The sequence below is a fragment of the Tetrao urogallus genome, assembly GCF_951394365.1.
Source record: "Tetrao urogallus genome assembly, chromosome: 6".
NCBI lineage: Eukaryota > Metazoa > Chordata > Aves > Galliformes > Phasianidae > Tetrao > Tetrao urogallus.
This window is the reverse complement of record NC_136819.1, coordinates 17,715,994-17,740,535: the sequence shown is the minus strand read 5'-3', so window position 1 is coordinate 17,740,535 and position 24,542 is coordinate 17,715,994. Positions and strand designations below refer to the sequence as shown.

The window sequence follows — 24,542 nt, the reverse complement described above, 5'->3', positions numbered from 1 at the left end:
AATCACTTGATGTAAAACAATGACAACTTCTAATATCATAAATCACACTGTATGTTAAAATGATTGTTTGCAATGTCTATCGAGCAGATTGTTTTTTTTCCCTTTTAATGTTATTAAGAAAAGAACATTTTAGTGTCACACTGAAGATGTTAGTGTCACCTCTGCCACCAGCTTACCTGCAATGCCAACAATGAGGAGCAAGAAATGGTCTGGGCCTTCCTTCTGGGATGCCCAACAGGACACCGCAAAGCGGTTCAAGAATGGTAAGCACCCAGAACTGAATCCAGCTGCATCTGTGTGGTGCCCTGGGAAATGTCTAGCACTAGCAAACATCTTGCTATGAATGTTTCAATCCAGGCAGCTCATATTACTGCACCTTTTTGACACCAACACTAATGCTTCTACTCCCAGTTCCCAAGATACCATTAAATGATGTTCAAAATACATCTCTTAGTATTGTCAGAAAATAATTGATACTTGTGAAAAACAAAAGTACTGAACTTGTGACAGTTATGGAAAGCTTGCGAGAAAACAAGCAGGTATTTCCTCAAGGACATGTAATCAGTAAGCCATTCACCTTCTAGTTGAAGAAAATAAAACTAGAAATGGGCACTTGATCAGCAACTGGTTTGTGCTGGGCAGGTCTCCTAGCTGAAAGCATGCTGCACAACCACACTTCAGTTGAATGTACAAGTTTTTTTCAGTTTTTCTTAAACTGAGTGCTGGTTTGACTTTGGGAACCTCCTAGTGTCATTGCATGTGTACATATACAATTACATGTTATTGCTAATCATACAATTTTACTGTGGGTATATAGAGGAACACTCACTCTTTCTGACTCCCCAGGCTGTGTTGACCTTTGCTGTCCTTCATTCACACTACTTCATATAAGTTAAAGAAAGTGATTTAGTGATGTTTGTACCAATTTACATATTCCAGATTCAAACTGGTTGCTAATCAGGTTACCTCTGAAGTACAAATCAGATCTTTATCAGCTTAAAGGTATTTGGTAAGTGTCAAAGCCACTTGGTAAAACTCTGTGGTTTCTGGTGAGGTTTCTATTTACATCCTTTCTCATTATCTCCACAGCTACATCTGTTTGCCTCCAGTGCCTTCAAGAAGTGTTTGTAATGTTAGCTGGGGCCAGTACAGCTGTTTAATGTCACTGGGAATTAGGGTGCTTGTGGGAAGGAAGGGAGTAACACCTGTGGGACCAGCACCCCTTAGGCACCAGCCACCCCAACCTCCTGGGAACCTCATTAAAGCAACTCTGCAAGCTTGGATACTCAGATATGCGTGAATTCTTGGACCTTTTGTCAGACAAACCTCTTCTAGAATATGATCCACATGCCCAGAGCCCTTTCCCAGAGTAGTCACCACCTCGCACCAGCTCACACCCCAGCAGTACAGCAGGGCAAGTGGCCTCCCCAGGAGCCTGCCCCTGCTGGCCACATTGCTCATGCCCACATCCATGCTGATTCCCAGCCCCACTGCACCTGTTGTCTATCTCCCAGCCTGGTAAGACCAATCAGGTCTCTCCAGCTGGACACCTTCCAGTGTGAGGGCCACACTTTGCTGGGCTTGCACACCTACTCTTCCCTCCCTCTCCATGCCTTTACATTACCTGTGGGGTGCAGCGCTCTGTCACTCTCCTCCCATGCCAGATCCTGCTCCAATTCCTGCCACCGAGCGCCCGGTGCTGCTGCAGGCAGGAGCTGGCGCATGATGAGTTACACATTAACTGATGCAACTTGGGCTGGGCATCTTGCCTGCGCTCTGTCTCCTGGCTGGCACTTCTTTCAGATAATGGCTCTGATGCTGGAGTGCTGCATACTGTTACACCAGGGCGATGACCTGGGGCTGCCCACAGAGTTAGCTCCAGGAATGGCACTGCCCGTGCGGGTACGCAGGTGCGGCCCACATCAAGTCTCAAGGAAGCACAACCATAACATCAACTGCAGTTCATTGCAGCTTTGCCACAGCCCCGAGGAAAATGACCTATGTTGCTCTTTTCCTTATTTCTGGCATACCTGTAGCAGGCCAGGTGACTGACACTGCCTGTCCCCAGTGACACTGTCTGTGCCCAGCCTTCTCCTCCCATCCTGCAAAGGGCTCTGACACCTTTCCCTCTGGTTTTGCCATTTCACCTCATACTCTTGCTTAATTTTCTGCTCCCCATTGATTTCTTTGTTGCATTACCTCTGGTTGCCCTCCAGTTCTCTGTCATCTCTGCTTTTTGTCTTCCCTGAATTTTTTGTTATGTTAATGCCAATGTGCATGGACTACCTGATATGCCCCAGCCAGGGCACGTGTATTTTCTTACTGCCTATGGTTTTCATCTTCTGCATGAAGTCCAAGTCCCTTTCTAGGTGATCACAGACTTTCTCACCCACGCTTTATTTCTTCCTGTACATCTCACCTCCCTCACTCCTGACCACCTTCTTTCCGAATGCCCCAGTGTGTCAGAGGGAGCTGAACCAGCTTCCACAGCACAGAGGTGAAAAGTTCAGCACACACTTTCCTCCGAAGAGCATGGTGTTCCCGCCGCAGTCTGTAATGAGAGCAGAATTGGGCCATCAAGGGTTTGTTTATCACCCAGAAGTATAAAAAAAACAGGTTCTTTGTGCTTGCTGATACGTTATCAGATGTGATTCACCGGGTCATATCTGTTTTGGCAATCACAGCATGGGCAGTTCAGCACAGAGTTTTTTAACAAGCTTGGGATGATCAAGGAAGAACACTTATGAATTTATGGGACCATCTAAGTTACAGCTATGACAATCTCACGCCATGCAAAGAAGCTATGCTTCTAAAGAATAATCAAAGTATCTTCTAGAAAGAAAAATATCTACATAGATGTTCATCTCCACCTCTTGTGTTAAACAGCAGTTTTATTTTAAAGAGCTTGAATGCAGAAATACTGTTGAAGCCAGATTTGTAGTCTGAAACATAAGAAATTACACAGAAAGAAATTCAAAATCTTTGATCTCAAAGATCAGGAGATTTGCATTTCTTCAAATGTCTATTCTAAAAATATTAGTCACATAAGAGATAGGTGCTTACTTTAATTCTTGTTTATTCTTTTCATGTTAAAATATATATTAAAATTTCAGTTATAGAACAGGTATAGCCATATAATACCATTTTATTTCACAGTTCATCAGATAGCTCCTGGAGGGAATATAAGTAACAAAGAATGTGAATTCGTGGAGTCATGCATTTTATAAGATTGCCCCTTAGGTCAAACCAAACTAAAGCTTCTTCAGTAAATTTTGTGGTTTTGGAATACATCCTAGTCCAAAATGTGGACAAAAAGAGTAAATGCAGACATAACACTTCATGTGTTGAAAATCATTCAGAATACCTTCAGAGGTTAAAAACGAAGGCATTCAATTTCTGTCTAGGGCTTTTTCAATTTATACGACCAAATACAAATCACTATGGCTATGCTCACACTGGAAATCTGACTGTAAGTATCATGCTTCTAAACACTATCCTTCTAAGCATACTTATATATGCTTAGTAAATTATCATTATGACTTCTCACAACCCTGTAAGCCTCAGCCTACTCAGTCACATGCAGTCAGCAAAACTGAGACACACACACACACACACACACACACACACAAAAAAAAAAAAAAAAAAAAAAGATCTGTTGAATTATTTTGTGAATAAAGGCTGAAAAATCAACAAAAGGATCTGTGGATCTTGACCAGGCTCTCCTGGTTCTTTCTGCTTTCAAGTCAGGTGAGTATGAATGAGTGACCTTGCAGAACGGGTAAGCTACGCTATTAGTTTAAAGCTCATTACTTAAACAATTGCTCTTGTTCTTCTCTGCAGAATGACCACAGAAAAGAAATAAGGCTATCTATGCAGTCACTGAATGAACCACACTAAATTTTAGATGAATACTCACAAAAATACTCTGCAGTAATCACCCTGTGACTCTTACAGAAAAGCAACTGAAGCACAAGCAAGGAACACACGTGCATTTAATGAGAAAGATGTTTGTGTGGGTTGCCCTAGCCATCCACCTCCAGAGTCCCATAGCATCAGGTCATAAATGTTCCTTTTCCCTCCTTATGGCAACATAAACCTCAGGTTCCTTTCCTGGAGTTTTGGAAGAAGACAGTATAAATATGCATTTGTTCATATTTTACACTCTCCAAAATTAACTAAGAAAAAAAAACAGGAGCAAATACGCATCTGCTTGACAATTTATTCTGGTTCTATACATACGATCATCAAACACGCAGTCCTTTGGTTCTGCTGAAAGCCTCACCAGCTCTGCAAATGTCTACTGAACTCCCAGGGACATGGCCAGGCACTGATCATACAAGCTGCTGTACTAACAGGACCATCTTTGCATGTGACCATGCACAAAAACATGCCTTGATGTTGGCAGAGTGATAAAGGATAGATTCCTGATTAAAGGAAAATGGCATGAACTGACAATCATAAATACACATCCAGACCTTGAGTGCTGTGTTCTGTTTTGGGTCCCTCATTACAAGAAGGACATCAAGGCCCCATGGCATGTCCAGAGAAGGGCAATGAAGATGCAAAGGTTCTGGAGCACAAGTCTGATGGGGAGCAGCTGAGGTACCTGGGATTGAATAGGAGAAAAAAAGAGGAGGCTCAGGGGAGTCCTTATAACTATCTATACTGTTCTGAAAGGAGGTTCTAGCAACATGGGGATCAGCCTCTTCTTCCAGGTAATTGTGATAGGATGAAAGGAAATGGCCTCAAGTTGGTTCAGGCTGGTTATGAGGAAGAATTTCCTCTCAGAAAAAGTGGTGATGCACTAGAACAGGCTGCCCATGGGGATGGTGGAGTCACTGGCTAGGAGATTCAAGAAGAGGGTAGCTATTAAACAGACTGACGTGGTACAGAGAGGTTGAAGGCATGGGCTAGCAGTCAGACTGGATGATCTTAGCAGCCTTTCCAATCTTTTTTAATAAGTACAAGTCCACAACAGTTTTGGTAGTAAAGTGATGTGCAACAAAGAATAGCTTGTGATACAAGTTTTCCTTTTTTCACTGCTAAGGAGATTACAAGGTTATAATTTGTAAAATAAGCATATTCCTGATAATTAAATTAAGGATATGAGCTGCATAAGCAAATAACAATCACAGGAGAAAAGGAGAGGGATGCTGAGTTTCACACGTAATTTGTTTCTGGCTACTTAGCAGGGCTATGGCAGACATTCACTAAGTAGAGAACAAACATTCACTATTTAGCTCACCTATCCAGCTAACACCCTTACATTTCTATTAGCAAAAGCGGCTCCTCTGGGACAGTTGGTTGTTTGTTGTGAAAAATTTTTCACTGAGATGGCTTTAAAAGAGCATTTGCTGCTAGTTAAAAATGTACTCATCTTAACCAAGTACTATAGAACTACACAATATTATACTTTACACTTGTATAACTTACATCTCATGCTGCAGCTCTGATTCAGGTCTACCAAAATGACTAGAAAAGTTTCACAGAATCACAGAATATCTTGAGTTGGAAAGGACTCATGAGGATCACCAAGTCCAGCTCCCAAACTCAACCCAAATCCTTCTCCCTACCTTCAACTGCAGCTTATTCCTTCGTTGCACAGCCTACACCCTTCATCCCATTCCTGTTGCTGCATCCTGCACAGGGAGGTGACATCCACAACCATCTAAGCTTGCAGTGAGGAACACACAGAGACAGCCTCATCTGAATGAGCCAAGCAAAGGATTTTGAGGTAGCTATCATGGCTTGGTCAGTCCTAACAAGGCCCAGCTGTGCTAGCAAATTAACAATCCCCAAGCACTGTGAGGCTGAGGCTGCTCAGGCTCAGCTGTGCCCAAAACTTCAACGGCATGAAGTCAACCCTTGTGACAAAACAAGCTGTACACCCCAAAGGAAGAGGAGAATTTCCTTCTAGGGTTAGCCTGTGCCCCACTCATGTTTTAGCCTAAAATCTGCAACTTCAGCTGACTTGACAAGAAGCCTAGTATTATGCAGGCATTAATGCTATGTTGCTAAATGTCAGCTCATAAAAGGAGCAGCCAAAACAAAGCAGGAGGAATGCCGTGTCACGGTACAGGCTGTAAACTGGCAGTGCACGCTGAAAATAAAAGCAATTTCACTACAGTTCAGCAGGAATGTGTTCTTGGGGAGAAGAGGGAAAGACTGGTGTGCATGGATGGGAACTGCCTGCTTGAAAATGTGTTTTGCCTAGGATACAGTACTTTCTCGTTGTTCGTTAGAACACTTCTCACATATTAGGGAGTAATACTGGAGATTCCTTTGTTTATGTTTTATCAAAAACAAAAGCAATGGGTGGGCACTTGCATAATGAAAGCATTGCTCAGATGGCTTTTTTTTTTTATCAAACCGACCACTTCAGAGAGAAGAACTGATGAATTATTACTATACATTTTGCCAGTTCTTCAAGCTGTCCAAATAATATTTTAATTTTTGTATGTGTCCATCTGTTGTTTCTTCTTTCCATTTCCATCCTGACATACTCTATGAATTGTAACATACTATTTGAATGAAGGCAAACACCGTGGTTCTGGATACGTGCAATCCCTTACAGCTCGAAAGGAAGGAGAGGAAATCATGATTTTGGAAAGTCCTTGGCCTTGTTATGTCCTAAACAGAAAAAACTTGTGTTTAACATTGCAATCTCATAGACTAAAACATGCTTATTCATGAGGTAGGCAGCTGGCACTAGGAAGGTGTCCAATGAAGCGCTCACTTGGCAAGTCATGGCCAGCTCTCCAAATCTGACAGCATCTTGTGTGGTATTTTTGCCAAATCTGTGCAAAAGCAGTGATGGTAAGTGTCATTTATGGGTAAGAGCTCACTGGTTTTGAGCTGTGACACTAGGAAGGTTTCCATAAATCATAAACACTTTTTTGAATAATAATGGCTTTTTGAGTCTCATATGCACTGAAGCTGAATGTCTATGTAGAAGGTTATTAAGTACAATTAAACAGTGCAATCAGTGAGGCTCGTACCCAGCTGGCTCCCGTGGTTTGTGGGTGTCCCCTCTCTCACAGGGCATTTAGCACTGCAGCAAAGCCTTCCCTCACTGCTCAGAGGGTCTTGAGCTGTGCTCCCACTAGCAGATGCCGCTCAAGCCCGGCTGTCTGCCCTTGGCAATATGGCAAAGTGCAGTGACAGGTGGTGTGTTCTTTGAAGGTGAATAAAGGAAAATGAATAAACAGTCACCAAAGCAAGTCACGAGCTAACAACGTACAATTTCAAGGTAGCTCAGAGAAAAGAAAAGATTGGCATTTGTAAGCAGTGTGCGTCCTGCTGCTCTTTTGTAAAGCCAGCTGTGAAACAGGGCTGCAATGCCTGTTTATAGCTAGGTGTGCAGGCTTCCAGATGTGTAAGTGTAAAGCCTGCAGACATCAAAAGGGCTAGCAGTCAAAAACATTACCTGAACACCACCTTTACATATTTCAAAGCAAAACCAGCTTAGCGTTCCCTGTAATCACTATCCTGTAACATCTCTTTAATGTATGGGGAACCAACCAGCACAGGATCTCTGTGTCAGTGAAATAAAGAGGATGCCCATCATTTCTCTTTCCCCCTGTGAGGCATTGCTCATGTCCCCAGCATCCCTCATGACCCCATTGTTTGTACTGTGATTGAATAGGATTATACAGCAGCATGAAGTGGGAAATGGCAGACTGAGCAAAGCTATTGAGAGGTACAGTAGCTGAAATCTGTGGCTGTGCACTGCAAGTGTTGGAAAACAGCCAGCGTGCTGGTCTCAGGTTAAGGGGAAACATGAGCTGATAAACCTTTCACAAGTGTATCTGGTATTTTTTAATTGGGTTACTTTGCTTTCTGGAGCCTAAAGAAATCACCTCTTAGCTTGGGATGGTTGGATTTGCCATGACAGTGACAAATGTGAATTTGTAAATTGCCCACAAACAGGTAATGACTTTCATGAATGAACCTTCAATGAATTGCTCAGCTGGTTGCTCATACAAGCTTGTTGTGGTTTTATCCAGCAGCAGCTCAGCACCACACAGCCTCTTGCTTACTCTCGCCGGGTGGGATGGGGCAGATAACTGGAAAGGTAAAAGTGCAAGAACTTGCATGTTGGGATAAATACAGTTTGGGAGGTAAAGCTAAAGCTGCATGAATGAGCAAAACAAAACAAGGAATTCACTCACTACTTCCTATCAGCAGACCAATGTTTAGACAACCCTGGGAAAGTAGGAAAGTCGTTGGTTTCATAAGCACTGCTCTGTAATGACTGAAATATCATTGTGCTATCAACACTATTTTCATCAGAACTCCAAACTACAGCATCATACAAGCCTCTACAAAGAAAATTATCCCAGCCAAAACCATGACAAAGCAGTAGCCAGCACTTCCTAACATGAATCTAGGATTGGTACTGGCACTCACATCAAAGAGAAAAACCCAGAATTTCCCCCTTTAGAATATGTGTCATTTCCTATTTTCCTGTGTGACTGGCCTCATAATTCATACCCAGGCATTTCTGCACCATGGGTAAGTAACACTGAGATTTAAAACTGACTTAGTTGTATGCTTCTAAAGCATTTATGCCTGAGCACAATCCAAATGATCAATGTTTTTCCTATGTAGTGTTCTGAGAAAATGATTTGGCAATTAGACTTGTAAAAGTGAATAATTCAGCAGACACAAAATAATATTAATGGGTACCTCTTTTGTTCCCTCATCCATCTTGCCCTCTCTGCACTACAGTGGCACAGAACAGAGAAGGGACAGGTTTTCTGTAGATGGGAGGCTCAAGGCCCGTGTGAGTCACATCATTTAACAATAGAATGATCGAGGAAGTCTCTTGTGCTGTGGTCCTATGGATGACAAGTTCATTTCAGAATTAGCTTGCTCTTTTGCACTTCAGAGTTTAAGTTTATTTTTTCAGTTCTGACTTTATTCATCCTCTATACTCCTGGAAAACAAACAAACAAAAAGCCCACAGGACTGCAAGCCAGCTGTAAAGAGAAGCATCTGCCCATAGTAATTCTGAGATGGGTAACCTGCCTTGGCTCTCTATTCTGGCTTTTACAGTTGGCAGTTTTCTGGTTGTGAAAACTGCCAGTTACCCAAAAAGAAATTCTTCCCTTTTGATCCACATTATTTTTTATCTAGCAGCCTGCTTTCACGTCTACCCTGGTAGCTTGCCCCCAACTAAATACAAAGCCAATAATAATCCTCTCCACAATTCTTTTGACCTACACCTCAGAAACTTTAGAATAATGAGCCAGAGATCACCTTGTAAGCAGAGATCAGCACCCAAGAGGAGGCAGCTTGATATGAAAGCTCAGGTTTAGGAATTCATGGAGGTTTCGTTCACACACTCTTGACTTCATTAATTTCAGCTGTCAGGTGGAAACAGCCTGTATGGCCTTCTCTGTGAGGATCAGCACCAAGAAACAACAAGTTATTTATTTTCCACTGTTCTCACAGAGTCATGGAACCTGTAATAAATAATGAGTAATAAAAATAATGGTTGTGGGTTTTTTGCTTTCATTTAACTTAAATTTTTAGGGGCTGGAGGAACTGACTGATGAGCATCTATCTCAGCATAACATAAAATTCACACAAGCATGCCCTGATGAAATGCTGACATTCAAAGCATTCTGGGAGAGCTCTGGGAAAAGGAAATGTTTTGCTTCATGCAAGCAAACGGTTGGTTCATTGGCTGGACCACAGAAGCCCATTTGAGGAACACTGCAAATACTTTGGACAAGGTGCATTTTATTAGGAAAAGGAAGCACTGAGGATTCAGCTGTAACATACGCAGCGGGAAGAAGTAAACAAATTAACTAAATTTAATGTGGGCAAAAATGGTAGCGAAATTCTGTTTCAGAAAGGTCATTCATTTGCCTCTGCATTCCTTCATCACATTTACATGCTGCTCACTGTATTCATCAAAGGTCTCCTTTATTCTTTCTTGGTATTCATAAAACACTCGCTTTCATATACAATAACATAATTACTCAAAAAAAGACAAGTGAGAAAAAATCAACAGCTATTTACTTCAGATGTCAGCATTTAGCAGCTCTTGAGAAAACAGATTTTAAAGGATTTGTGTCACGTATTTAAAATATAAGAGCAAGCACGACCTAACATGGTACATGTTGGAGACAGTGCTACGGGTGTCTCCCTCCTGGCCTGACTCTCCCAAAGCACATCTCTCCCTCTGGACCAGGACAGCTGCAGGGAGCCCCGAGCAGCTGCAGAACGAGAATGTTCTCATCACTCGCCCCCAGCTTCCCTGTGGTCAGCCCCGGCTCATCCTGCAGCTTTCAATGACACCAGGAGCTCTGCGGAGGCCAGGGAGGCCCCCGTACCCGACCTTGCTTTTAAAGGCTGCTTCTGCTCAGTCACCTCTCTGCTGCCCGAGCAGCACAAAGATCAGATGGAACATGGGGAAGTTTTTGACTGAACATCTGTAAATTAACGCACGACTAGGGTGAACTCTTGTTCAGATTTGCTGTGTCTGAAAAAGAGGCATAGTTCACAAGGTGGGTCATTGTGTTTCTAGTTTATTTTGTACCTTTCTGTGGGATCACACAGTAGTAATGATGTAACCACAACCAGTAAATGTCACAGTAGGGCAATGACTTGTTTAAAGCTCTAATGATTAAGAAAAAGACAGATACTGGTGTTATTATGATGCTTATCAGTGTTGTGTCATACACATAACTATATTCATTGTCTCAGTTAAAGAGTTCATTCTGAGGCCAAGAGTCAAAGCATGAACTTTTGAAAGTTCCTTTTTGCACTTTCCCCTACAGGGGCTTATTCTGCTCACTGTTCCAATACCTCTCAGCGAAAGTAGATGGAGGATGTCTGCTTGTGTTTTTCCAGAGCAGACCAATACCTGGGCTGGTCCACCCTGCCTAGCACACAGCTTTAGTAGCAACAGTAAATGGTCACAAATAAATACATGGGAGTTTGCTTGTGGCTGTTATATTCACATTGATGTACACACTGTTATAGAAAGATCTAGCTCATTTCCTAATTGCAAAGCATTTCATACTGGATGGCAAATGAAAGGCTTAAGCCCCAGCGGGATCGTATGTGTCTGACCCACAAATAATTGTTTGACATCAGAAGGTTTATTATCTCCTAGCAGGAATGAGAAGCATATTCCTTAATAGGTTCCCTACCCTGGGCAGTGCAAGCTTTCCTTTGAAGAGTGTCTCTATGGTAATTGATGTTAATGAGCAGCAAGCCAAGGAGAAACACTGGGTCACCAGGTAGGAAGCCCCCCAAGAGATAATCTAATTACTCTCCAAAACAAATTACTTTCAACCAAAACAAATTACTTTCAATCACTCTGCAACAGATAAGATCAGTGGAGAGAGCTCAAAGCCGATGACAGCTGGAGACCGAGGCTTCGCGAGTTTATGGATTGATCGCTTGTCTCTTTGGTCCGTTTTGTTGAATGACAATGGAGTGACAGAAAACTGGAGCCAAGAACTGAGCTCCCTTTCATTTCATTCAGATGAATGTAGAGGACCTGCCAAGTCGGTGCTATTTGCTGCTTGACTCATTGATCTAAAGTTGGAAAAGCAGCAGCGGTGCACGTTCACATATGTAATATGAGTAAAACTCTCTAGGAATAAATGTATGGACTGGGAGATGATAAAATCCGCTCACTGCCTCTGCATTGTTATGCTAGGAAGCAAAACACTGCATGGTTGCTAACTTGTGAGTGCACATAAAAAGTGATGTAAAAGGAACCCTCTTTCTTATGAGGACTTTAAAGGCCAAAACCATATGTGTTAATTGCTCCTCTAATTGCATACTACTAATTGTTACTAAAAATCTTAGTTCCTATTGAAGTAAATGCTTTATTTTTTTATCCCATGGAAAGCAGAACTGGGCCTTAGTTCCTCTTCTTAACACAATATTAGCAATGCTGTTCTGAACATGAACTGATTAATCAGTACTGTACTGTGATATCAGACTGAAATACAAGCTACCCACAAGCAACCACTGCATTAACCAAATAGTAAGATCTGTTTCAGTGCAAAGTGGCTAATAGATACGATAAGTGAGAAAATCCTACCATCTCCTAATGACAGTACAGAAGGAACTTGGGCAGAAATGGTGTAAATTGTCAGCAAAAGTTGTAGATGACAAGTCTGTTGCTGGCTTACTTGGGAAATCAAGAGTTAACGTGCCACTCTAAAGGAAATGTAAGTTAGCGCACAGGGTGAGTGATTAATCAGTGAGTTTTTGTGCCATGGCTAATTGCTATGATGATGCACAGGATTCCCACCTTTACTGGTGTGTGTTAGAGAAGAACTAGATTGGGATATTACTGCATTTTAAGAATGGAATACCACTACTGACAGTGGACCCACAAATAGGAAGCAGTGTTTAAGGTCCAATAATGAGTTCTGCTGCTCATTATTTCATTAGCATTGGCCAATTCCTTCTACAGCGTTATGCAATCAATGCCACATCTGCCTGACCAAATCCAAGTCGAGCTGATGGCAGCATGCGACCTATTAGTCAGGAGAACACATAAAGGGCAGTCATTGTCCAGCAGCAGCAGCTCTTCAGCAGAAGGAGCCTACAGTAACAGAGATCAGTAGCTGGTGTTTTACAGGCTTTATCTACTAGACACCTCTGATAAAGAGCAATACACGAGTATCAGGGAGCCTCTGCTGTTGAATGAAACCTTGATGCCCCACACAGAGCTATGAGAGGGACTTCTAGAAGCCTGGAAGAAATTAAGTTCTGACTTAGTTGGTGGGCCTATTCTTAAAATTCCCTTTGTAAAACGAGTGCCTGAATCAACACATCCATATTCGAGAATACATAAACTGGAGGCCCAATCTCGACTCTGGGTAATGAGTGGGATGAAAGTCATACTTTTCTGTGAATCAGCAAATTTGGACAAATTCATATGAAAGAGGCACCATGATCATTTTTTCATCCTCAATGTTTGCTCAGCTTTGTTCACTTCAAGAACTGAGGAAATCCTATAATGGAAGAGTCTTCCTTGTACCTCCAGCCATGAAAGAACCAGTGGCAATTTGTCTCCCGCTTTGACCAGCAATGTTTAAGGAACTACTTACATCAGGGCAAGGTAAATAACATACACAACAGACAGGTAGCGGTGGATTTCACATTCTGTTCAATATTTGCTGTGATGTTTAGAGAGATAAATCCCTTATTTTAATTGAAGTATTTTGCTTCACTTTCTAACAATGCTTCAGATTTTATCTCATACTATAACACGTTATTTGACGAATCTGAACTACTTATGGAACTTAAATCCATTACCTACTAGTTTTCTCACTAGTCAGATGTGTAAAACTTAAGTAAACTTGACTTACTTTCTAAAGACAACCAGGCTTTTTCCATGATAATTTGTTCTGTTTCTCTTACTTTCAAATGGCCTTTTAATTGGCCATTAAACTAGGAAATTATGGCTGATTAGGATCAACCCAAATGCAGTGTTTTGGATGGATTCTTTTAGATCCCGTGTTACTTCTGCTTTGTCAGATAAAGGTCAACTTTAGCTGCACTGGCAGGATGCTTCAGTAACCTTTGCCCTTCAGTTCTTGACCACGAATGTCCCTCAGCCATGTTTAGTGGTAGCACTTCTGACTGGTTAAGAGGCTGAAATCAGAGAAAGTTACTAACCATAAACTCAATTTCTAGATCCATGGCAAAACATGCAGCCAGCCCACAGCAGTGGGATTTCAGCAGGAAATCATTTCCTGTGATGTCTGAGTAGAACATCAGTTACTAATAGTCTTTATCCCTCCCCTCTTGAGCAATTCCACTTTCAAACTTTCTACATGAGTATGTCAACTACATTAAGAATTGAATCTGGGCATCTTAAGAAGAGAGAGTAAAGACACCATCACACTTTAAAAAAATCCAAGGGAAGTAACTCTGTCTAGTAAGCAGGTTTTGAAGGAGTTGACAAGAGTTTTATTACTCCTTCTTAAGATAATTCTCCTTACTTTTAGGCACAAAATATGAGCTGAGTTGAAAGGAAAGCATCTGCTGATTCAACTGAATCACTTTGCTATCCAAAAGCTGAGGATGTGTCTGTGTGCAAAATATTCTTAACAGTCATAAAAGGTGCCATCAGGAAATCTTATATCTTTTTTAAAAATTTGCTTTTGTTCAGAAATTATTCAGGAAGGGCTTTATCATTTCAGTAAGAGTCCTTCCTGCAATATCATAATAATCAAAATGATGATGGTGAATAAGCATTATACAAACCTGCCACCTGTGCACTGAATTGAAACTTTGACACTACGTTCACCAGCATTCACTAATCATTTACAACTCTTGGCTTATCCATTCCTGATGGTGACTAGCAATTTCTAGGAATGATAAGCAGCAGAATGCAATATGCAGTAATAGGCAGCAAGAAAACTAGAACAGAGAAAACTTAGAAGTCTTACAGAGCTCTGAGCAGTGATTTAACATTAGTGATTTAACATTAGTTTAGCAAATAGAGAATGTAGCTGTCTTACTCTGCACCAGTTCAAATCTCTCACATCTTCCCTCAGAAAGCACAAGTGCAAGTCTAGCAAATAACCTGAACTGCCAACAGCTGTGAGGAAATACAGCTTCTGGTTGCATTTCCTCATGTGCTCATGGATTTGTTCCACTGGCTCTATGAGCAGTTTGTGGGATCATCATCCTGGAATAGGAATGCTTGCTTCACTCAACAGATAAACACAACCAAACCTTTTTCATGCCCTCCCTTTCTTACTACTTACTGCCAAAATGCAACCAACTAAGAGTCTCTGATTCAGTGTCCTTGTTAACAAAGACAATTATTTTTCACCTCCTGTGAAGTTAATTTGCACCTACATGGTACAAATTTATTCCCAGTATAACTCATCAAAATTGCTTCACAGTTAGATTTGGTTATTGTGCCCATAGTGGGTTCACTGCTGAAGCCCTTGCACATCACAGTTTCCTACTGTGCTCTTTAGGACTGATTTCATGGCAAATGGCATTGAATAGTACTGAATAAGATCACTTGATTAATTCTGGTTCTGTGGAGTTTAGCATGTATTTGAGCAGGACCACAGATCTGACTATGTGCACTTTGTATCCTTGTAGTACACTTTGGAAGCAAATCTGTTTCCTTTTTTATTTTTATTTTTTTGTAGCACCTACTATTCTTCCATCAGTGAATCTCAGCCTCCATGAAGAGGCTAGATTATATTTGCCTTGGGTATTGAAATAATTCAATTAAATTAGATGTTTATGCGCCTCAATTTTTCCAACTTTCATGGATTTAGTGGAAATCAGGTGATGTAGAACACCTAGAAAATCAATTAGGCTCTAATAAGTTGCAAAATTCCAAAGAATTTGGGAATTTGAAGCTGATGGGACTTTGGTAAGCTTTAGAGTAGACTTAATCAGAAGACATCATTTGATCATGGAAGCTTCAGGTCAATTCCAAGCTAAGTATTGCTCTCAAAAATGCACTGACTGATATCAATAGTTAAGAAAACATTCGATGACAGAATGGTGAAAGATATTTGAAATTAATTGTCCAGCTGTGTTCATTAGAAAGAACCAAGTTCTCCTGACTAATAGGTCGCATACTGCCATCAGATGTGGCACTGATTGCATGTGTACCTACTGATGACAATAGCAAGAACCTCTCCTGTGCAGTGAGCACTTCAGCAGAGCATCTTTAGAATAGGGACCCTCCAGACGTTGATTATTTGAAAATCTGTCAGTATTCAATGCATTTGAATCCTGCTAACTCACCAGGGGCTGCTACACCCACGGTATGGGGAGAACCCTCTCTTGACAGGCATCCCACTGGTGGGTGTACACAGTGGGTGCCGTGGAATCTTAATCCTGCTCTCATCCACAGTCCATGGGGAAATACTGTCATCTTTCTGCCTCTTGGGTTGCAGAAACAGCTGGGAAGCAGAAAGGCCCTTGACACATGGTGGAGTAACCTCTCCTTCTTAGGCAGGTTTTTAACTTGTGCTGCACTTACAAGGCTCTTTATAGAACAGCCCTGTGCTCAAAGCCTGCACATCACAGTGTGCTGTGTCCACTCCTGTGATCCCAACCAGAGGCAGGGAGAAGCATCTGGCTATGATGCCTGCCCTCTGCACTGGGGCAAGTGAGGGCTGTCTGCTTGCTGCCACTGTGGGGTGGCACATAGGGACTGCAGCAGAGCTCAGAAGAAAAGGAATGAGATTGGAAATCTCCAGCTCCCTCTGGAGATCTCTCAGCCACTCCAGTTCTTCTACTTCTGACTTCAGAGAAGTAATACCAAATCACATTCATGTGCTGTCTCTTCCTAAATCTATGGAGATCCCAAAGATACCTCAAAGGCAGCAAAACACTTTAAAATTCCCATTTTCCATTCTACATAGACCTATCCATATCTGAGCATATCCAGAGAAGGCAACAAAACTAAAGAGTCTGGAGAACAAGGCAGCAGCTGAGGGAGCTGGGCTTGTTCAGCCTTAAGAAGGCTCAGAGGGGACATGACCACTCTCTACATCTGCCTGAATGAATGTTGTGGTGAGGTGATTATCTCAAGAGCAGCTTCATGCCCTATTTCTGACCATCATGTACCAACCTTGCTTCAATTTATCTCACTTGGTCACAATGATGTTACTGCCTACTAAGGCACAAACACTCTTATATTCTTGGCATGCTCCAGGATCGCTGGATGTTTGACTTTTAAAACATAGCAGTCACGATCTTCCAAACTTATTTGGTTCAGCTTTAGAATCACAAAAGCTGAAGGTTTTGTTCTGCGGAAATTACATAGGCCCATTGAAAAGTGCAGTGGAAATAAATGATTAATTACAACAGGTGAAAATGCTTTTGCAGTTGAGTAATATTTAGTCAGGAGGTATTTTTATTCTACAAGACTTTCCTCCTTTATTTTTTCTTATCCCCAGAAAAGCAAAAGTCCCAAACCAGCAGGTTCCATTGCTGCTGCCTCAAGGAGCAGGCCCAGCACTGGAAGTGATGGTATGATTTGTCATGTTATATCTCTGCAAATACACCTTCAGCAACTTGCAAAGATGTGTCCTTCTACTGAACTTTGGTAAAAAGATGCCAATAAATGATAACATTCAGTGATTTATATGGGAACTGATATGAAAGTCACATTACAGCAGTATACATTGAAAAGTGAGATTCACTAGCTGTAGCTAAGAATAAAATACTAAATCTGGGCTAATCACTGAGGGTTTTTTTCCAATGCCAATAAAGAAATAAGCACTTCCAGAGATTATTTAGCCCGTATCTCTCAAACAGCTGTTTGCAGATAGGTTGGTGCTACCCAGCCCAGATAAGCGCATGGAGGCATTCACCTCAGTCAGATTGCAGAGGAACTTGGACAAATGGATTAGATGGAAAGACTGTTATATCAAGAAAGGCATTTCCTAAAAACAAATGAGTTAAATGTTTCATTGCCATTTGATCTGATGTGAAATTTTAATCTCCCTTACTGCCTCCATTTTTGATCCTCACAAAAAAAAGGAATAATAATACTATCAAAATGAATAAATATGTTGCAAGCATCGGTTCTTTCTGCTTGAAAGGCAGTTGACTTTTGGATGAAGAAAATACTGTATATTACGATGGCAAATATAATTAACACTACAATATCTAGCATTAATAGTATAGCAGCATCGGTACTCATCAAATAGCTTCTGTTCAGTGAGATGCACAACAAATGGACCAAAGCACCTCACGGATTCATCTCAGCCCAAGCTGTGTGTGCGTTGGGTACTCAGTGCCTTGAAGAATGCTCAACAGCCAGGGTGAGTTACATGCACAACTGCTGTGGGGCCCATGGCTGCAAGCAGTGAGCTGCCTTGGAGCAGCCACGTCGCAACAGCACAGAATTATGCAGAGGGAAAAAAACAAGGTCTTAGACACCTTTGTATTATTTACTGGTGCTATGATATCGTGAGCATGTGAGATGTTTGCAAGGACAGAATTTCTCAAGTCAACCCACGACTTAGGTGGTGCAGCAGGAAGAACCTGGAAGTGAGGTGGCCCTCATTTTCATTAATGAGTCATCAGCCATGTGAGAAAACTGGGCTTCTTCGGGATGACTCAAAACTCCTGTTGCAGGAGCAGGTGTTGCAAGACCATGATCATCTAGATACTGATTAATTAGTGTGACAAACCTCAGTGCCACAGGGTGCACACGGTTAGGGTGTGTAGAAGTGCATCCATACAAGAGTGCGCCATCATCCCACAAAGCTCTGTATTTTCACATGGCCTTATCTGGGTTGCTCAGAAAGAAAAGATGTTTGCAGGAGTGCTCACAGAATGGAGACGCAAATGTACAGACAGAAAGGCAGAAGTAAAGAGGCAATGAAATTCAGGAAGATTTGTTTCTTTGTTTGCTTGCTTCAGAAATTCTGCCAGGGCTATGGGGCTATGTTCTGCTTAATTAATACTTCATGTGTCCTATGGAAGAAGAATTTTCTTTTTATTTTGAAATCCCATTGATGTTTATTTTCTCTCTTGGGATATGAGAAAATTCCTGTAATGCTCAGTTTGGATGGACAACAGGAAAATCAGCAGAAATCCTCTGAAGTGCCCTGAAAAAGACAAACACGGGTGTGCACAGCTCTCCCATTGCCTGACACATTCTCTGGGTGAACACCAGCATGGTAAAAACCGTCAGCACACACAAACCCACTCGATGCCTATGTCGGGTCTCTGCCAGGTTTCGCTACACGCACTTTTTTTGCCTATTTCTCTGCGCGAATGGGAAGATGGGCCGGAGAGACCCGAGCAGGAGCTCCCCGACGCAGCGGTCAGCCCGCACCAAGGCACCCGGCTCCATCTAGCGGCACGGCTCGGGATGGCCGGGCGGCAACACAGCCCGGGAGCGGCGCCGGTCCGTCCCGAGGCGCCGTGCCATGCCGTGCCGGGACATGTCAAGATCTGCCGAGCCAGCGCGTGCCGGGCCGTGCCGTCGCTCCGGTGCCGGGCAGTGGCCGCTCTCACCCCGTGCTCACGTCCCTGCCGGAACAGAGCCGGATGGCGGCCGCGGAGCCTCGGAGCCGCCGAGCTGAAGCGTGAAGCGTGGCGGAGCTTGCCCTGCATACGGCCCTTTTCTCCGGCCGGGTTACACGAGCATCCCCGCTAGCTTAGTTCTGAAATGGGAACACAGGATGGACAAGCGCTAGCGCGGAGGAGTGATGTGTCCCCCGAGCGGCTGAGCTGCTCCCTCACCTCTGCGTGACCGCTGGTGCTTTTTGGGTCACGCACCCCTGGGCTCATTCCCCGTGCTCAGAGCTCTCCTCGGGGCTGCGGGACCCGACCCTACCCGCCCCATCCCGTCACGTCCCGTTCCGTCTCGTGCAGCTCGGTTCGCGGGGGCCCGGCGCGGATGAGCCTCGAGGGGAAAGCTCGGAGATGCGGTGGGGAGGGAGCGACTCCTCCAGGATGTCCCCTGCGACATGATGTCATCTGATCAATATTTTCGGGGGGAGTGACCGACCCGACCAATTCCCGCTATGAAACGGGCTCTATATTGGAGCTGGATGCGGCCGAATCGATCGGGCTGATAACGGAGGCCTATAAAAAGCCGGGGGGCCGGCTTGGCCCGTGCTACATCCTTCCCGCGACACCGCCGGCCGCACAGAGCGCCCAACCCCGTACCGCACCGCCCCGCACCGCCCGCGGCAACGCCGCCGCCCGAGCCGAGCCCGAGCCGAGTCCGAGTCTGAGGTCGCCGCGGATGGGGCCTCGCCCCGCCGCCCCCAGCGCTGCCCTGGCGCTGCTGGGGATCGCCGCCGCCGCTGCCGCCAGGTCCCTGGCGCTGCCCGACGCGGGCCCGCACGTCAACTACGGCTGGGGGGAACCCATCCGGCTGCGGCACCTCTACACCGCCAGCAAGCACGGGCTCTTCAGCTGCTTCTTGCGCATCGGCGGCGACGGCCGGGTGGACGCTGTCGGTAGCCAGAGCCCGCAGAGTAAGCGCCGGGATCTGAGGGAACGGACGGGACGGGCGAGGGAATGGAACGGGCGGGCGGGTGGGCGGCGGCGCGGAGCTGACGGCTCGTTCCCTCTCCCCGCAGGTCTGTTGGAGATCCGCGCTGTGGCGGTGCGCACCGTGGCCATCAAGGGCGTGCGGAGCTCCCGCTACCTCTGCATGGATGAGGCGGGGCGGCTGCACGGGCAGGTGAGCCCCCGGTCGAGAATTGCAGCGGGGGGGGGGGAAGTGGAGAGGGGGTTGGAGTTAACGGGGCTTTGGGGCGTCCCCTCTACCCGGGAGGCTGCGGGGATTGTGAGAGGGCAGCAGCAAGGGGACATTGTCCCGAATGCGCAGTGCCTATTTCATGTGGAAAATGCAGTATCGTCCAGAAGTGCGTTTGTTTAGGAAGTCTTCTCGTTTGCTGGCTGCCCCAGAAACCGATGAAGTTAGGGCATTAGAGCTGAATGATTTCTCGCTGTTCAGCTCAGATACTCTAGGGGAAAAAATAAAGTGAAAATAAGAATCGCTTTCTTTGGAAAGGAGATGTGCCACTCAAGCAAGCCCGAGAGACACAGGGGTGCCATCTCTTAGGTAGTACCAAACAGAAGGGGCTTCAGGATGGTTCCACCCTGCTCCAGTCCCGCTCCAACCTGAGAATCAGCACACCTGTAGCCGGCTGTGGAGCTCAGTGACCCACTGGCGCTGCCCAGCTGGCTCGCGCTTTTCACCCAGCGATGTCAGCATATCCTGTAGGCATTATCAGCTATGTAAACTTGGCTTTGTAAACCCAGACATAAACTGCCAGCTCCAGAATTTGAAGGTTCAGAGTAAGGCTTTGTCTAAGCGCTCTGCAGGAGCCTGGGTTGCGTAGGGTGACGGCTTTTTATTGTGCTGTAGTAAAGGCACGGCTGCATTCTGCTTTGATAGCTGCGGCAAACTTTGTGCTGCTTGCAGTAGGGCAAGGACTTGGCCCACTGTCAAAACTCCCGGTATGTTCAGTCAGACTAAGATGGGAGTAGGTAGGTTATTGACTGAGCATACAGCATAGGATTGAGTCTTTGTTTCTCAATTTCCTTGCTTTTCTGGGCTAGAATCAGACAATTCATGCAGTGATAATGTGCATAGGCTGTAACGGTGTGGTGGGTCAATTATTAGCTTTAAGTTTTAATGTATATCCAAAGCAAAATGATCAATGAAAACAAAACAAGTCCAGATCCTGCTCCTATTGGAGCTGCTGTAGTTAAGGCATTTTAAAGCAGCTTTCTTATAACATAATTCTGTAAGCTAATGAGTATCCCTTGAGTGGGTGTGTTGGTGTATAATATTCTTCACAGGTTGTTAGCTTTTCTTCTGAAAACACAATAGCATGTGGCCATGCCATTATACCTTTATGTCATGGACCAGTTCTATTTGCCTGATTCTAGAAAATAGTTTTGTCGACTTTGGTAGCAGTATTCACAAAAGTGAAGGGAGTAGAAGCTGACACATGGAGATAAGTCTTCTCTTTTGGGACACAGCCCCCTTTCCTGTAGCTACCCTTCTCTAGGGGTGTACTTGGAAAGAAGAAAGAAATAGCTTTTGGCATATGCCATCTGTACTCTTACGATGCCCAACAAACATGGGCTGAGCCTGTGTTAGGCTGAGGGCAAGAAGCCAGCTCATCCTTGACACTCACTGTCATCTCTCCACTATCGGCCCAGGCAGAACATGCGCCATAGCCCAGAGATCAGCAGTGGAAGAAGGAAAGGGCAGGTGCAATGTCTGGGGCCCAAATTCAGCCCTCCTGTAATGAGTTCCTTCTTAACATGGGATGCAGGAATGGCTAAGGTTGATTCTGAGCAGGCAGTGTGCTGCACAGACTGCCCTGAGAATTTCTGTAGTTTACCAGAAATCTTTAACTGCTCCATATACTGACGTACTGTAAATTTCTCCTGTGGAAAAAAATTGATCTGGAAATACTTAAAGTGCATTTGAAATGTATTAAAAACTACTCTAGAGACAATCCCACTGAAGTGAGCAGGGAGCAATCTAGTGGAGGCACAGGGGTGCCATCAACAACCAATGTGGTTTGTAGAGTGCACTTGCTCAAGAAGCTTGCTGATATCATCATCCTCCAAAGAGAGGCTGACTGCTCATAGCAATAAGGACAGCTGACAATTCAGCCATAATTGTGCATCACAGATTGGTATCTTTCTGAGATATATATTGTGTGTGGAAGGAAAAATACTACATAATTTATTTTGGAAAAAAATGTCCTTTTTTTTTATTACCTGATCAGTTTAACGAGAGCTTTTAAACGATACTCAGATGCATGTACTTAATTGTACTCCATATTCTCGATGGCACATGAGAAAAGAATGAAAAGTAGCAAATACAGTCTATATTAATTCACTTATCACTAAAGACTGAGGCATCATCAGCAATTGCCTTTTGCTGACCAGGAGTTCAGTCACCTACAGTGACTGAGCCTGAAGCAACACCAGCACTGTGTCAAATGCAGTGCGTGTGGGAAGGTCTGAATGGTGATCCTAGATCCTAACAGAAGAATGTCTGCAGTATGTCACAAATGTACTTTTACAAATTCATACCTAAGCAAATACGTTCTTTTTCACAAGATCTTAACTGAATGGAGTGAATCTGGTGGGTGTGTTTGTAACTAGTTTTACTCCTTTCTGTTCAGCTCAGCTATTCCATTGAGGACTGTTCCTTTGAAGAGGAGATTCGTCCAGATGGCTATAACGTGTATAAATCAAAGAAATACGGAATATCAGTGTCTTTGAGCAGTGCCAAACAAAGACAACAATTCAAAGGAAAAGATTTTCTCCCACTGTCTCACTTCTTACCCATGATCAACACTGTGCCAGTGGAGGTGACAGACTTTGGTGAATATGGTGATTACAGCCAGGCTTTTGAGCCAGAGGTCTACTCATCACCTCTTGAAACGGACAGCATGGATCCCTTTGGGATCACTTCCAAACTGTCTCCAGTGAAGAGCCCCAGCTTTCAGAAATGATTCTGACTGCACACTCGGTTTTAAAGAAATACCACAGAATGTTGCAGGTTTTTAGCTTCTTGTGTAGTGATGTCTCAAACCTTTTTTTCATGTCTCAGTATGCAGACAGCCTTTCCCGTACAATGTGTTGTACCTATAAGAGCTAAGTGCCCAGATGCCATGTTCAAAAGCATTGCCTCTCCATAGTATTCTTGGAAAAGAAAAATTAAATAAGAACAGCTTAACAAATTCATCAGAGTTCTTCCATTACTGTGGTGATGATAAAATACATAGTTTTCATACATCAAATTCATTACCACATATGTTCACCTGTTGTTTCAGCTCATATATATATACAGGAAATCTTGCCATTCACAGGGAAGTTCACAGCCTTGTAGACAAACATTTGGAACAAAACACAGTTAAGGAAGACTGAGCAAGTGTGGTTATGTGAACTAAAGTTAGTGCTGTTTCTTGAAAAGCTGCTGACAACCTTCTGGGAAAGCTTTCTGTTGAAAGCATACCACTGAAAAACAATTCTGCTTATATATTGTGCTTTTTCTTCCCTTAGGAAAGAAGGGAAGAAAGGAAAATATTTCTTCCTTCCCCTATTGCTAAAGGATACGTTGGAAAACTGGATTTTTGGTGTATTTTATAGGTTAATTTATGTTCACTGGGGGATCTGCATCATCCAGCATAAAGACTTGTCGTTAATGTTAATGGGAATTCAGCACACGGGTACGAGTGTATACAGAACTAGCATCTGTGTTCATCTGGTAGGAATGAGCAGTTCAAAGTAGTGTCCAGGTATAGGTTCTGCTGTGTATACTCATGTATGTTGTTAGCAAATAGAGAGGAAGTCTGAAAATGGATGATGTGTAGGTCACATCAGTTACAAAGAACATTTCTATGTTTTGCCTGTAACCATCAGCAATTCCTTTAAGTCCATCCAGGCTTGATTCTGCATCAGTTGAAACTGTGGAGATACAATTTAGTGACTTAAACACTGCAGAACTGAGCTGGCCATGCTGTGCTTCTTGCAGGAAGGGATCGTGTGAATCTCAGGGCCAGAAAGCATATGTCTGATGTCTTCAGTTCTGTTCTCCCCTTGTGACAATTTAACAAAGGAATAACCAAAGAGAAACCAAAAGAAGACACATGTCAGGGTTCAGAGATTCCACTCATTTCCAAAGGCTCGCTTATAATAGATTTCTATACAAAAAGATCTACTGGAAACACTGGTGTTCTTCTGACCTAGCACTTCATTGCCAATGCAATATTTATAATTAATTTATTAAATACATACCTCTGTTTATTTTGTTACTGTTATTTATGCTCAAAATTCTATTTATATACTCTTGAAGGTGGGTTTTTTGGTTGTAACAAATTTTGTGAAGTTTTGTAATCATTAAATTCTAGGAAACAATAGCTTTTTAAATTTCTGTTCATTATTGGTAGTGTAATATGTATATTTGCAATAAAAAATCATCTTCGGTACAGAAATCTAGCTGACTCTTTTCTGACTTCTTCAGCCCAAACACATCAAGGAGCTTTATCAAACTGTGCAGTCTGGTTCCA

General features: G+C 43.4%; 1 protein-coding gene across 1 annotated transcript; it reads left to right on the top strand.

Annotated features, from left to right (window-relative positions):
- Nucleotides 1–19,735: 19,735 nt before the first annotated feature.
- On the top strand, nucleotides 19,736–22,985 carry FGF19 (fibroblast growth factor 19; the record flags this gene model as incomplete). The annotated part of the gene is made up of 3 exons (XM_079537261.1): nucleotides 19,736–19,970; nucleotides 20,076–20,179; nucleotides 22,653–22,985. The coding sequence occupies 3 exons, from the start codon at nucleotides 19,736–19,738 to the stop codon at nucleotides 22,983–22,985; spliced, it is 672 nt and encodes a 223-aa protein (XP_079393387.1).
- Between the last annotated feature and the right edge of the window lie 1,557 nt (nucleotides 22,986–24,542).